Source organism: Thalia democratica, chromosome 4, assembly GCF_965202585.1.
Source record: "Thalia democratica chromosome 4, ktThaDemo2.hap1.1, whole genome shotgun sequence".
Taxonomy (NCBI): Eukaryota; Metazoa; Chordata; class Thaliacea; order Salpida; family Salpidae; genus Thalia; species Thalia democratica.
In genome coordinates this window covers 31,936,171-31,951,692 of record NC_139168.1, presented here as the reverse complement: position 1 = coordinate 31,951,692, position 15,522 = coordinate 31,936,171, and the positions used below count along the sequence as shown (strand labels likewise).

Genomic DNA, 15,522 nt, shown 5'->3' with positions numbered 1-15,522 from the left:
AAACATTAATTTGTACCGAAAATTAAATTAGGAGTTCAGTTTTTTTACATAAAAAAGCTTCATAAAATAGTTTACAACCAAGTTGGTTTTTACAGTAAAAAAATCGTTGCGGGTTAGAAATTTTGCTTGGTAGCTGGATTCAGCCCGTACGTTGCCCACTCTTACTCTACTTTTTCTTAGTAACCATTAAAAAAAAACTAAATATTTCAGGATTCGGAACAACAACTTTAGCGAGAAACTTTCATCTTAAATTAGCATGATTTAAATCTTGATCAACTTAAGTAAAACGTAATATGGGTTAGCGCATAATTTACAGTAGTCAAGTTTTAAGTAGGTAGGAAATCTTTATAAAAAATCCATAAATTTAAAGCTCTATTTTAGGGGTTGGTAGACTACGACCCATTTAGCTGGATTAAAAAAAAGAAATTTCTAACAAGAAAAAAAATTAAGTTAAGCGAAATGACCTAAACTATTATTTAAAAAAAGTTTCAACTGCTCTCAATAAATTTTTAGTTAAGTGGTGGTTTATTTTTAATTTGTTTGTTGGAGTATATTTTCAAATAAACTTGATAGGACACAAAGACTCGCCCATTAAAACCTACCCATAATTTATAAATGGCTGCCGATCTATGCTCTTACTTAAATAGAATAGTTAATATTTTTACTACAAAATGTACTTATTATAAGATAAACTTTAAGCCACATATAACATAACTACAACTTCAATTTCCATTTATACAAAAACATTTGTCTTAATTTAGTATCTTATTAGATATAAATTAAGGTTGTGTTCTTGAACTCATAAAAATTAAACAACGTTTATTTAAAAGATCTTTATTTATATAGAAATCAAACAAACTTAAATGAGCAAAGAAAGATTGTTAAGTAATAAACATAAAATAAATGTAGTCAATGCAAAATGTAAAATTTTGGTACTTTATATTAGGACAAATAAAATAAATAAAAAGCTGCATATAAGTCTAGCTTACTTTGTCATAAATAAAAATGTTAATAAAAATAGCTCAAGTCCTTTTTAAAATATTCAATTTCAAACCTACAATCATCAGACGCCTTTTCACTTATCGACCATTTAGTTGTAAATTTCCAAGGCACAAAGTATTGTTTCAAAAGTCGTCGGTCCGTAGGTGTAGCAAAACAAAACATACAAAAGAACATGTAGATAATACTAAAATGGATCTGAGTGCAACGAAAGTCTTCATTAGAACAAAAGTTATCAAAAAGCACCAACAACGTTTGCAACAACAACACATAAATGTAAATTCCAGCATTTATATATAACAGTACTTAATCAAAAAAACAAAATTATAATATTAAAAAAAAAGTAAGATGCGTTAAATAATGTTAACAAGCAATTAGTATTAATACAAATAATAAAATCGATACGGAATACTCATAAAAAGAACTGGAGTACAAATAAGTGTCATAAATTTGTGCACAGGTAGTAAAAAATTAAAAGAAATAAGAAAATTCTTCAAAATAACTTCAAAGTAAAAAATGTTTAGACCAGCCTTTATAAAAGCATTTAAAACCAGTAGCACGTAAAGTAGATAATAATTAATAACTTTAAAAAAGGTAAATTTACAATATAAAAAGTAAAATCAAATAAGTTTTTATGCAAAAAATTTTTTTAATATTATTTTCTTTTAACAAACAATTTTTATTAATTTAACTTTATACAAAAACAATATTTTTAACTGCGAAACCACTTCATTTTAGTCTTTGATAACAATTAAGCAATAAATTAATCATTTAAGTTTAAACTGTAAAACAGTATTATAACTGATTTTCCAATTGTTTAAGTTTTCGTAGAAAAAAAAGAGAGTAATATAGTGAGCAGCATTACATAGTGGAGTTTTTAGCTAGGTTTTTAATGTTTTATTCTTTTAAAAAAGTTTTATAACCGCAAAAAGCTTTTAATCTTCGATAGCAAGACTTTTAGAAAAATATAAAACATGGCAGTAACGTACTCACTGATAATTAAACGCAATTAAAGGCTGGCCGTTTTATTTTGTTTTTGTTCTAACTCAATTTATTTATTGTACTAATTTATTGTGGTTATCAAATTATATAGACTACACGAGAATTATAAAGGCACAACTTTGTCTAACAACTGACAACTAGGCTTTTATTTACGTTTCAAGTTATAGTATGTCAGCTTATGGGAGTTCAAATTGAAACCGATCGTATTTCGAAACAAACTTTCTTAATTTAGGGAGAGAGCGCAAAAATTAAACAAAAAGTAATTAAATTCAACTATTAAAAAGATTATGAAAAATCTCACTATATACCGATACCACACGTAAAAAAATCAAATCACAAAAAATAACAAACACACATACTTATTGAGTGAAAAAACAAATGGATAAAGAAAGTAATGAAAGGAACACAAAAATTACAATTTGATGTCAGAATTATTGTTGGTGCCGGGGTCGCCTGCTTGCTGGTTGCTTGATTGTTGGAAACTTCCCCTGTAAATATATACACTTGCAACTATATTACAGATAAGACAAGTGACAGCTCATTGTGATCTTGTATTGGAATTTTAAATTGATTTTATAAAAAATCTAATTGTTAACAACATTCTTTAAATACCAACTGCGTTGAAAATAATTTGTATTAGTTTTACTTAAACACTCATAAACATAATTCAACCAACCATTGCCCGTTCCACGTACCAATCGAGTGCCCGTTGCTTCCGTTGCCACCAGCAACCACCTGCTGAAGCTGGGCCGCGGCCCTGTTGTTCCACCCGTCCCCGGTCGCTCCCGCCGCCTGCTGGGTCCAACCCCAGTTCTGCTGCTGCTGTTGGCTGTAAGTCGCCGTGGGCGCCCACGGGTTCTGGCTCGCCCCCTGCTGCTGACCGCCGCTTCCGCCTGCAGTCCACGAGTTGCTAGTTTGCTGAGTGGCAGTCCACCCGCTGGTTCCACCTTGTTGCTGCTGCTGGCTACCGATGGTTGCCATGGAGCTGGCGCTGGGAGCCCAGGCATTCCACGTGGCTGTCTGCTGACCTCCTTGGTGTTGACTGCATTTAAAATACAAATCGGTTTTTTTTTTTAAACAAATTTTTGACTTATAGAAATTTACTTTTTAATTTGTTCTAAACATAGTAATTTACAACCTATCACACTAAATTCATAATTTCTAGTTTTAATAAAAACCTTTTCAATGATATTTTTATTTAACTTACTGTTTAATAAACCAAGATAGGGTATACAAAATATTTTTAAATTAAAACAAAATGTACAAAACAAACTTCCAAGCGGCCATCTGCTGGGACTGCTGGTTGATTTGCGACTGCTGGTTCCACATGTTGCTTTCCTGCTGCGACCACTGGCCCACTTGAAGCCCTTCCATTTGGTTGATCATTTGATTCACCGGCTGTAAAATGTTTTGTTTTATTTACAAAATATCATTACGAAGTACTTACTAAACCAGAGTTTTCCAAAGTGTGCAGTGTGCACATGTGTTTAAAAATATGATAGTGTGAGCAGAAAATGTGTTGTATGATAAAATAATGATTATTTTTTTTTAATTTTGAAGGAACTAAAAACTTAATTTATTTTCAAGTGTATAGAACATGTATATCGTTTACTAGCTATGATAAAAAATGGTAATAAAGACATAGATAAAAAGTATAAATTATATTTTGTATTTACGTATTAATAAAACAATTATGAGAAAAAAAGAATTTATTTGTGTCAATTATGGTTTTAGGTTTGTAAACTTTTTGTATCAAAATTCAGCAGACATTAAAGTAGATTAAAAATATGTTTAAAATGCTAAACTTATAACATAAACTACTTAAAAAGATTATTTAGATTGTCTTTATAAAAAACTATAAGCTTTAATCAATAACTAACCTTAATGTAACAATTCTGTAAATTAGACAATCTTTAAACTATCTTATTATATGACAAACCAATACCATTATAAAATTAAGTTTTAGGGCACTGCTAAGTAAAACAATGACTTATAAAGCATAACTAGTAAATATAAAATAAGATTTAATTAAGATATAATAAAGCAGTTTTGATTGACATTACCTTTTTTAATGAACCTACGGCTACTTAAATGCTTTAAACTTTAATTTATTCAATCTTAGAAATTAAACACTTTAGCGTTTGTATGCTTGTAACTTATAAAAAATTATTACAAACTACGTTAGTCAAAACATGTATGTTAAGTATTTAGTCATGAACATATGATGTTAGAGAGAAGTTTTAAATTGTTTTATAAATGAATAATAAAACTCAAAAAGGAAACAATTTTTTTAATTTAGATAAACCCAACCACTTTTCGAAAAACTGCTACAAATATTGATCCTTTAACAAAAACACAGCAGTAAATTTAATAAATATAGCGATTTAATGACATATGATAGCTAATAATTTATTCTTAGTGTTTATGAACAGTAGAAAATTAAAACAATAGTCTTTATTTTACTAAACAACTAACATTGTTGTTAGAATACTGCAGCTGATTCATTTGCTGACCAGAACTGGACGTTCCCTCTTTACCCCAAGAGCACTTGATGTTGTATCCTTCAAGCGAGGTCTGATGCTTTGCAACGATGGCACGCGCTGCATCAGCATGATTGTCCATCCTACAACACAAAAAAGCAATCAGTTAGTTCAAAATTTGAGTAAAAAAAAGTAATATATTGTAATTTGTTTTAAATCAAACAATTCAACGTTCTCGACTTGAATATCTTTGAGGAGATTTTTATCTATTACTTTTTTTTACAGTTTATTATTAACAAAACATTGTTTCACTCCTATATTGGTATATAGGAGATCATCAGTTGTAATAAAGAAATCTGAAAAAGCTTTTGAACAAAATAAATGGAAGATATGTAAAAATATTTAATAAAACAAAATGAAAATCAAAGTATTGAACTTATGGTTTGACAACATAAAATTAAGTTAATGATGCTAAACTAATATAAAAATTTTAATTAAGTTTAAATTTTCACTCAAGTTTAGCATCATTAAGTTCTATTTAATGTTGTTAAACCATAAGTTCAATACTTAGTTTTCCTTTTTTTTTTTTTAAATATTTTTACATACTTCCATTTATTTTGTACAAAAGCTTTTTTCAGATTTGTTTATTACAACTGACGATCTCCTATATACCAATACAGGAGTTAAACATTGTTTTGTTAATAATAAACTGTAAAAATAAATAATAAATGAAAATAATATGCAATCTAAATTTTAAATACACCAATTCGAATAAAAACTAAACTGACTTAACAAACGCGTATCCCTTGTCGGGAAAAACTCTGATCTCAACGATGTTGCCGAACTCGGTGAAAGCCTCCCTCATCAGCTGATCGGTCAGCCCCGACATGCAGCCACCCACGTAAACGGTGCAGTTGCTCTGAGTCGACTGGTTCATCACCACGCTCAAGTCCAGTTTGGGGTTCTGCTGCGCTGCGCTCACGTGTGAAAAATTAGAGTTAAAATGATGCAGATGCTACTTTAAATACTTGTGATGTTCTGAAGTTTATACCTTGTAGAATTTATTTTTGAGATTATAATACTACTTTAAACAAATAGATAGTTTAAAATTCACTTTAAAAGTTTTATTTTATTAACACATAAATTTTTATTTGGATTTTTCAATTTAGAGCTATTATTATTTCTAATGTGATTAAATTAAACTAGAAAAAAATTAATATGTGTATCAACAACAGTAAAACAAATATAAGCTAAATACTTCAAGTAAAATCAAAAGTAAATAATAGATTATCAATGATAAATATAGTATAAAAATAAAATCTATTAACTAATATGCAAACAAACTAACATATTTCTTAAAATTGTAAGCAAAAATATTCAGAATAATTTTTCTGATAGTAATTATGTCAATAGATTTGTAAAAAAGGATGTCTTAAAACATACACAAAATTTTAAAATTTACATTTTCTAAATATTAAAGAAAATGTTTACTATAGTTGTTGTTTTCTGAAGAAAATTAGCCTTAGTTAATGGCTAATAAAAACAAAATTTGTTTTTTTTTATTGCATAACTGGCAGTTATACATGCTTGCTTGTTTTTTCTACGTTTACAAAAATTAATAGAAAAAACAAATAAATTTAATAAAATTTTAAATTCTTAAAGTGCAACCCCAAAAACCAATATTTGTTATTTAGCGCTTACATTAACAGTTTGTAAGAGTAAAGTATTTGTATTTTATTCTTGTAGATTAGTTTAATTCAATTTTTTTCGAACATGGACTACCATTTATATATCCATTAACTAATACTTTATTTTGTTCCTTAGTTTTACTATATAATAAATTTCAAAAGTTAGAAATTTGTTGTTGAGTTTAAACCCTCGCTAGTTATTTATTACTTAGTTTTGTTAAAAAGCAGTTAAAGATGTATTAAGTTATCTAAAAACCATATAAATTTCCAACTAATTGAAGCTTGAAACATATTTTAATTGTAAAAAACGATGGATAAAAAATTGGCAATCTAGTAAAAAAAAGCTGTTTATGTTTGTCCAAATTAATATCTTATGTATCATTGTTATTTTTTATATAAACTCAATCATTTCAACTAGCATAATTGATAAAAACAGTTTCAAACTCAGTAGCAAGTGCAAAACGTAACACAAATGCTATTATACTTATATGCTACTTGAACACTGATAGACAAGTGTAAATTACTCACGAGTTCCGTTCTTGCGAGATGCCCAATTACAGCGAACCTGCCTTCCGTGAAGAGATTCCGACAACACTGTCTTCTTATCAACAATATCTTGTGCATCCTATAATGTTTAAGTTCAAGCTAATTACTGTACATCTTATACTTATAGAAACGTTTACACTTCGCTCAACTTTAAGATTATATTAGATTTTTATACTATTTAGCTTTTTAGTTTTCTACTTAATCGATTACAAATACAACATTGACAAGTATTTCGAATATCTAAACAGCAGTACTTGATATAATCATAAGGAGTTTTTGTTGTTTGTTAAATAGTTAAAGCGATAGAAAAGGCTAAGATATTAAAAAAACTAATATTGGCTTTTACACAAGAGCTTTAAGAAAAAACTATAAGCCACTTTTAAGAAAAAAAAATATTGAAGTAAAAAAAAGTTTAAAGGGTTTTGGTAGACAAACGTGTAGGCAGCAATTTTTTAGGAAGTTTAAACACAATTTATTCACTGCAAGTCTTTATTTTTTAAGCAAGAGGATTTAACATTTTATAAAACTTTCTCTTAGTAGCTTTAAATCATTTACATGTGAAATTTAATGAAATTTTTAAATATAAATTTAAGGTCAAAACTACAACAATTTGATATTTAAAAAAAAAGATGACCTTTTAAAAATGTGAAAATTTTCTGAAGTTATTTTATAACAAACTATCAAGGATAAGCTATGAAGTTTTTAAAGACAGAAGAACATAGATTCTTATCAAATAGTGTTATTGCAACTTTAATACGGAATCTATTATATTCATAAAATTTGATCACATAGATTTTATAAACTCTTTTATTCTTTTTTTATCTGTATAAGTATTTAGAAGCTGAGCCATAATTTACAAAACAAACCTAACTTGTAAAAACAAGTAAGACCTACTAGTCATAATATATCTACTTTGAAATAAATTCGTAAACACTTTTCCTTACTTAACTTGTACAAAAAGTACATGTAGTACAACTTGAAATAATAAAAAAATAGAAGAAAATGGTTTAAATTTAAAACTTTTTATTTGACTACTAAACTGAGAAGCATATTAAACGCAGTCTAGGACTTGATTTTCATAAGGCAATAAAAATATCATTTTCCTCAAAGCTAAATTCAAAATAAAACAGTGTATGTACTACAAATTACACTTGAATAATGAACTATTTTTTATATAAATACCTGATAATTGACAAAAGTAACAAATCCATAGCCTTTAGACTTATTGGTGGTCATGTCTTTCATAACCTTGGCATCCCTGTGAATAAAAAAACATTAGCAAATTTTTTAACGAAGATGTAGGTTGTTAAAAAAATCAACTCACGCTACTTCGCCGACCTTGGCGAAAAAAGCGCGCAAATCCTCGCATGTTGTTTCAGGTGCGAGATCACCAACGAAAATATGATGGTGGCCTGTTTTTCGTAGAACAATAATTTTATTGGTCATGGCAAAAAAAAAACAGTATTATAAATACAATAACGCTTTACAGAAAACTTACTTGGAGGATCGCGTTTCCCTGAAGGCCTTGTTGCCCAATTCACCTTTATTTCCTGAACAAAATATAGTAAAAACAAACTGTATACAAAGTTTTTCAATTAAAACTGGCTAGTTAAAATTTAAATATAACTTAATCGATAATAAAGCTTAAAATTTATCTACAAAAACAGCTGAATCTTACATTTTACTGTTTTTCCTAGATTTAAAATATTTATCGTATGTTACAATGTTTGTTGAGCTAACAAAACAGCTATTAGGACTTTATTTTAAGCATTCAATTAGATTAGCTTCAATGAAACATTTTTCTATTATGTTTGTTTAAAATTTTAACAGATTTTATTAATCTACATACAGAGTAAGCATAATAAAAAATAATAATACCTTTCCAAGTATAGGACGGCAGTTCATAGCACTGTGAGCAGCTAATGCATGGTGATGACTAAAATACTCAACAAAGCAATACGGATCTTGAGAGTTCGGCTGTAGATAATAGTTATAAATAAATATAAACCTTTTATGACAAAGTTCTTATATCTTTAAATGTCTGATGTATATGAATGACACTATTGTAAAAAGTTTGCATTAAAATGTTTATAAATAAAATTAAAAGTCATAAAAGTTAGTATAAATTAAGTAAGGTTACATAAAATTAGCTTTATAACAAAAACATATATATAAGGAAAGATAGATAAATAAGCAATTTGAAAATCTACTGAGGTTTAAAATATTCACCACTATACAGTAGGTTATTGATACATCGTAATAAAGGTATTTAGCAAGCTTTACTAATATAATTTAACTATTTTTTAAAATGTAAAATAAAACTTATAACACAGATATTTATAGTTCTTTTATAAAAAAATCATAATAATTTGTATAACAACAGTTCAACTTTACTTAAAACTTTTACAATGATGCGTTCGTTCGAAAAGATACATTACCTTTATGTTATATAAACATTTAAATAGTTTTAGAATTCTTTAAGAAAACAATACTTATATAAAAAAAAAATAGTGATATACCAGAACTTTTTTTTTAAATAACCATGTATATGATTATTATTTGTTTTAAGTGGAAAAATATTATTTTGAAAGATTTTTAATTGGTTTATTTGTAATAAACTAACTTAAAGATTATAATTGTAATATCTGCGAAAACTAGTGACAGATCAGGTATTTTTTTATTAAATCAAGATCAGAGTCTCAGCAAAAAAGATTAGCTCTAATAGATCACTATTTTTGATTATGATATTATTACAAAAAATTAACATCTTAAAATTAATTAAATAAATACACATATATATAGCTCATTTTTGATTAACTTTTAAAACCTTATTAACTAAAAACTAATTTTCATAGACATTTTAGTAAAACAGTTTTGCTACACTTGCAGTAATAATAGTATACATTCTTAAAACATCTAAACTTTTACATAATTGTGTGTTTATAAAGTAAAATTAAAAAAAGTTGAAACTTAAACATATTTAATAGTTTGCATTTTATTATCAAGTTACTGATTTATTATGACTATCTATTATAAGTAAATAGAGGTAAGGCCTTTTTTATATAACAATTTAGTATTGGCTCTTATATAAAAGCTTGAAGTATAAACTATAAATTAATTTTCAACTTTTGAGATACAGCCGTTTTTGTAAAAAGTTTACGATCCAAACTTATGGAAAATATTTTTTCACTGTCCATTTAAATTAAAATATAAAAATTTACCAAAAATATTTCTTCTTCTTTATCTTTCAAGCTATTGACCTCAAATTTTCAGAAAATTATCCTTGCATTAAAAGAAAAAATCCTATTTTAACAAACTGAAAAAAAATATTCTAATCAAAATAAGAATTATTTTTAAAACTAACTTAAAATAAGGACATTAACAATTTCTTTACTAATTAGGGCCAACTTTTGATTTAATTTTGTAGAGTTTTACCTAAACTATTTTAAATTTTTATTCACTTAACACAATTTCAAGTAACTTTTGAGAGAGAAGTAATCAATGTTGGTGAACTCAACAAGTTCCTTAAAGATGGAGCAAAATAAAATTGCAAAAAAATACATAATTTTATTAAAAATTTATCTTCTTCTTCATTTACAGTAGGTCCATTACTAATTTTTAATTCTTTTCAATGCTGGATTTTTTAAGTTTGAAAAAAAGCACCTATTTTTTTGTTATCTAAAAAAAAGTAATTTAATTTTTCCTAAAAACCCAAACATTAAAATATCTTTAAAAGTATAAAAAAAATATTTTCTGAAAATTTGAGGTACCTAGCTCAAAACATGAAGGATAAATAGATTGATGGTGAATTTTTAAATTTCCAAGAAAATGAAGTCTGAAAAATTTGCGGTCTATACATTTGTATTGGAAACTTTCTATAAAATTTACAGTATCTCAAAAGTTAGGTAAAATATCTAAATTCTATAAAAACTAAATTGTATTTTATACTAATAGCTTTCATACACAAGCCAATGTTAATTTTCACAAAAAAAATTGATCTTTTTATGGCCTTCAATAGGAAAAAATGAATATTTTATACTAATCAGTATATGAGACATTTCTTATTTTCACAAACCAATTTAAGGCCATAGGGGGGGGGTCCACTTTGTTTTTTACAACTTGATCTTATTTTGTAGAATTTAATCTGAGCTATCAGACACTTTTAACCGCTTAAAAAAACTGAAAGTAATTTTTGAGATATAAGCGATCAAAGAAAGGGCGTTCAATAGGTTCCTTATGGAAGGCGAAAACTAAAAATGCGAAAAAAGACTATTTCACTAAAAATCTATCTCCTCCTTCATTTTTTGAGTAATCTTTCTCAAATTTTTACAGAATGTGTATCATTAAACTTTAAAGAGATCTATTGTAGGATTTTTTTTAATTTTGAGTAAAAAAAAAATTATTGTCAAAAAACTACTCTTTTTTTTAGTTTTTTTTGGATAAAATTTTTATTTTTCAAAATTTCAAAAATTCCAACATACAGATTCTTCAAAATATTAAAAGGAACATTTCCTGAAAATTTGAAGTCTCTAGGTCAAAAAATGAAGGAGGAGATAGGTTTTTAGTGAATTTTAAAATTTCCGAGAAAATTGACCCCAAAAAATTTGCGGTCCATACGTTTATATTGGAAAAATTTTACAAAAAGTTAAATATCTCAAATGTTAAATGATATTTTTGAATTCTATAAAAACTGGCTTATAGTTTGTACTTTAAGCTTTCATATAAAAGCCAAAGTTAATTTTAGTAAAAAAAAAATGTTGGACCCCCCTATGGCCTTAATTGAACAGATTTTATCTGAAAACATTTATGAACAATTCTTTTTGCTACTTTTTAAGTTAAAAAATGATAAATGATTAGTTATGTAATTTTTCAATAAACAAACAATTTCTTTCTGCAGCAGTTTTTTAAGATATGCTGAATTTTATTAAGTAAAAAATACTACAAAAACTTAAATTCCATTATTAAAAGTTTATATTTGTTCAATTTAATTCTTTAATAATCTCATGCATGCAAAAAGCTTGTTTTATTTTGTTCAAAAAACCTTGAATTTTTAGTAAACAACAGTAGATCTTTTTAACTGTGGACTTAAAGAAATTTTTCCATTTACTTAATGTATTCTTAAAATACTGTTTAATGAATTTCATACTTAAATAAAAAAGTTTCTTCTTATTATCAGTTCCTGTTACAATGTTTAATATATTTGTAGGAATAGGGGATGAGGCACTTTTTTAAATGTTGATTTAATTTTAAAGACCTTCAACTTAGTTAAGAGATGCTTTTTACTGTTCTTATATTAAAAATTAGTTTTTAAGGGATTAGGAGACAAAGTCGGAGAGTTCAATAGGATCCTTAGGGGAGAGTGAAGTTAAAAAGGCAAAAAAAGACTATTTCATTAAAAATCTGTCTTCTCCAACAGTTTTTAAGCAATCTTTTTTAAACTTTTTCAGTTTAATCAAAACTTATAAATTAATAATCCTACTGTAGGATTTTTAATTATTTAAAGTAATTTTTTTTTCATTAAAAACATATTGAAATTTTCTCTTAAATTTGGCCAACAAAATTTAATCTTTTTTAACTATTACTATATGATTTTCTCCTTTAATGTAGGGTTTATTTCCTGAAAATTTGAGGTCAATAGCTTAAAAATGGAGGACAAGATAGATTTTAGTGAATTCTATAAAATTCTAAGAAAAACTTGATTCCCTACAGTTGTATCAATGTTTTTTACATAACTAGTTATATCTCAAAAGTTAGTTGATCTTTTTTTAATCTATAAAAATGATCTAATAAGATATACTCTAGGCTTTGAAATAAGTGCAAATGTTAATTTACCTAAAAAAAAATTTGGACCCCCTTATGCCCTCATTATAATAGATAGTAGTTTGATTACATCACTAAAGTTATGCTAAAAAAATTAATGATAAACTTAAAAACACAGAATAAAAAAATTGAATACTAACTTCTATTTTTTAAACATTTATGAACTGTACTTATGTTAGTTTTATGGTTGAAAATATTTAGTATTAAAGAGTAATAATATGGGTAAGCCACTTTTTTTAAATGTTGCAAGATTTTTAACTTAGCACACGCAGTTGCTACACAACTGACTATATCTCAAAAGTTTTTTTAATTTTGTGAAAAGTATCTTATAATTTATAATTATAGTTAAAAAAATTGATTTTCTCTATGGCCTTAATTTGGTTTTTAATAAACGTTATTTGTACTATATGGAATACCTGTAGAAAACTTTAGAAATTAATAATCTATTGACTATCATAATAGTTATTGCTTACTTTAAAACTAAAACAGGAAATTTAGTTATATACCACAATAAAAGCATGATAAAATATATGGAATTTATTTTAGTAAATTATTTTATTTGTACTAAAATAAGAATAATATATTTAAGTGTTAACTTATCTACTAACAAAACCAAACTAACATCTGCAATCATCTTACACCCTTTTACAGCTCCAATGACACCAAACAATTCTGTAATTAGGGACTCTGAAACTTGGGGGCTCAAGTTTCCAACATAACTAAAATTTATTTAGTGTAACAAACTAGTCTCACCAAAAAAGCTAATAGCAACAAAACGTTTACATGAAACTTAAGTTTTAGTTTGACAATAACAACAATAATATCTTAAAATCTTTATAATTAATAATGTTTTTTTGATTGATATTACAGTATTTTGTTTTTGTGCTTAAAGATATTAAAACTCTAGATTTTGGTTATTAAATATGTTTTAATTCGTTTAATATATAAATTTTATATAGACTTATATCACTAGAAAAAAGTAATTCTTACAGGGTTCTTGGAAAGTTGTCATCTTCTTTGTTAGTTTGTTGTAAGTTGTTCATCATTTTGCTTATTTAGGATAAAAATATAATTAAAAACTGTTACAACACAATTAAATTTTAATATTCAATTATAATATTTTTCTACATATTACTATAAAACTTATGTAACATATCAATTCAAACACTTAACTTATCCAATACTTATTGGAAATTATTATAACAACTTTATTGTCATTAGTTACAATATTGAAAATTAAAATTTGACACAAAAAATAATAAGTATTTAAATTGTATACATCTTCTGGCAACAAAAACACACAGAATAAGAAATTTATATAATGGCTTTAAACATGTTTAATGATTAACAAAACTATCAGTAAAAATCATATATTAATATTTTATAAAATTGGCTAGGCTTTATTTATTATATTTACTTCCTTAATTTGTAGTAAATAATTAGTAAAATTAATAAAATAAGAAGGCCATAGGGTTAAAAAACTTTTCATTTTTATATTAATAATTTAAAGTTATCAGTTGCTTTTTATAATTTTTTTAATTTCTAAGTTACTTTTGAAACATTAGCAATAAATCTTAATATTTAATTATGAAAGGCACTAACTAAAAAAGTTTAAAAAGACAATAACTATAAAAGACTATTTCCTTATACAAATTTTAAGCTAATTTCCAAACTTTATTAGTCTAATCCAGGTTTTATCAAAATGGGCAACATTGCCTTCCTGGAGCGATTTTGGCTATTAAGGGAATAATAAATAGTAAGACAGCAAAAAAGTAAATGAGTTATTAACTAGTATATAGGCAATACCTAATAAACCTAACAAGAGAGATTATTTAGAATTTTTTGCCAAGAGATTAGTTGTGAATTAAAGCTAGGGAAACCCTGGTCTAATTTTCATAAATTTAAAAAACATGCAGAAAAAAAAATCTTTCAAAAATAACTAAAAAAAAAAGATTGGTTTTTAGTGTTTTTTTTACTTACTGAGAATATTGACTTCATCTCAAAAGCTATTAAGTTATATGTTCTTTCAAAAATGACATATATTTTAAATTTAAAGTTTAGATTTAAACGTCAATGTCAATTTTAATAAAAAATGTATTTATCTACCATACTATGGCCCCTTTTTCGGCCTTATATTTATATGAACACTACTTTATTATTTAAGCACTACTTTTATATGTTAAGGAAAAAGTTTTTTTATTTAATAATTTTAATTTAGTTCAATTTTTTATTTCAATATACAATTTTAGAAGATAAATTAACATAATACATTAAAAAAACTAGAAATATTAGATAATATTTGTTATACATTAAGACAGTGCTTAAGATAAACTTTAAATTTTATTAAAAGATCATAACTAATACTTTCTAAGTTTGTTAATGAGATTTGTTACAACAAACTCTAAATGATCTACATTATACAAAAGGTATGTAATACAATAAATTATTTATTATAATAGTAAAACTTATAGGATAACTTGATAAAAATTTCTTGTATTTGTAATATTGAGATTTTTACTTTTTATAACTTAATTAGGCAGATTTTTCAAGTAGTTTTGGAAACCATGTCTTAGAGACGGGATTGAAAAGTTTGGAAAAGAAAAGATTAAAACTTTAAAGTTATAAGAAATTTATTAAGTATAACTACTATCATTTGGTTAAGTGTTTCACAAATGTGACTTAGTAATAACAAAATAATTTTAAATCTAAAATTAATGCTACTTTTCTTCAAAATGCTTTTAATACCTAAAATATTGCATATTTGACTCGGAGTTGACCAGAATAGAAATAATATAAACAGAAGTTTATCTGATGAAACCAAGTTTTACAAAATTTAGTTACATCAAAACAACCAAAAATATTATTGTGATTTCGACAAATTTTACATTGTTCTATAATTGAGAATACTGCACCATTTGTGGGCCTTGTATGTTCATTAATTCTGACAAACATTTGTAGCTTTGTTTCTCTAATATGTTGGGTATCTA

The 15,522-nt window shown here is 25.8% G+C and overlaps 1 protein-coding gene across 1 annotated transcript; it reads right to left on the bottom strand.

The window, feature by feature from the left end:
* Positions 1 to 841: 841 nt before the first annotated feature.
* Positions 842 to 13,616, bottom strand: LOC145834757 (nucleolysin TIAR-like). Its single transcript, XM_082942267.1, has 12 exons — positions 13,526 to 13,616; positions 13,158 to 13,254; positions 8,594 to 8,692; positions 8,214 to 8,265; positions 8,040 to 8,127; positions 7,898 to 7,973; positions 6,698 to 6,794; positions 5,270 to 5,453; positions 4,477 to 4,624; positions 3,275 to 3,399; positions 2,678 to 3,043; positions 842 to 2,489 (listed from the first exon to the last, which is right to left on the bottom strand). Exons 1-12 carry the CDS (start codon positions 13,579 to 13,581, stop codon positions 2,414 to 2,416), a joined length of 1,464 nt encoding a protein of 487 aa, XP_082798393.1. The 5' UTR covers positions 13,582 to 13,616; the 3' UTR covers positions 842 to 2,413.
* Positions 13,617 to 15,522: the final 1,906 nt, after the last annotated feature.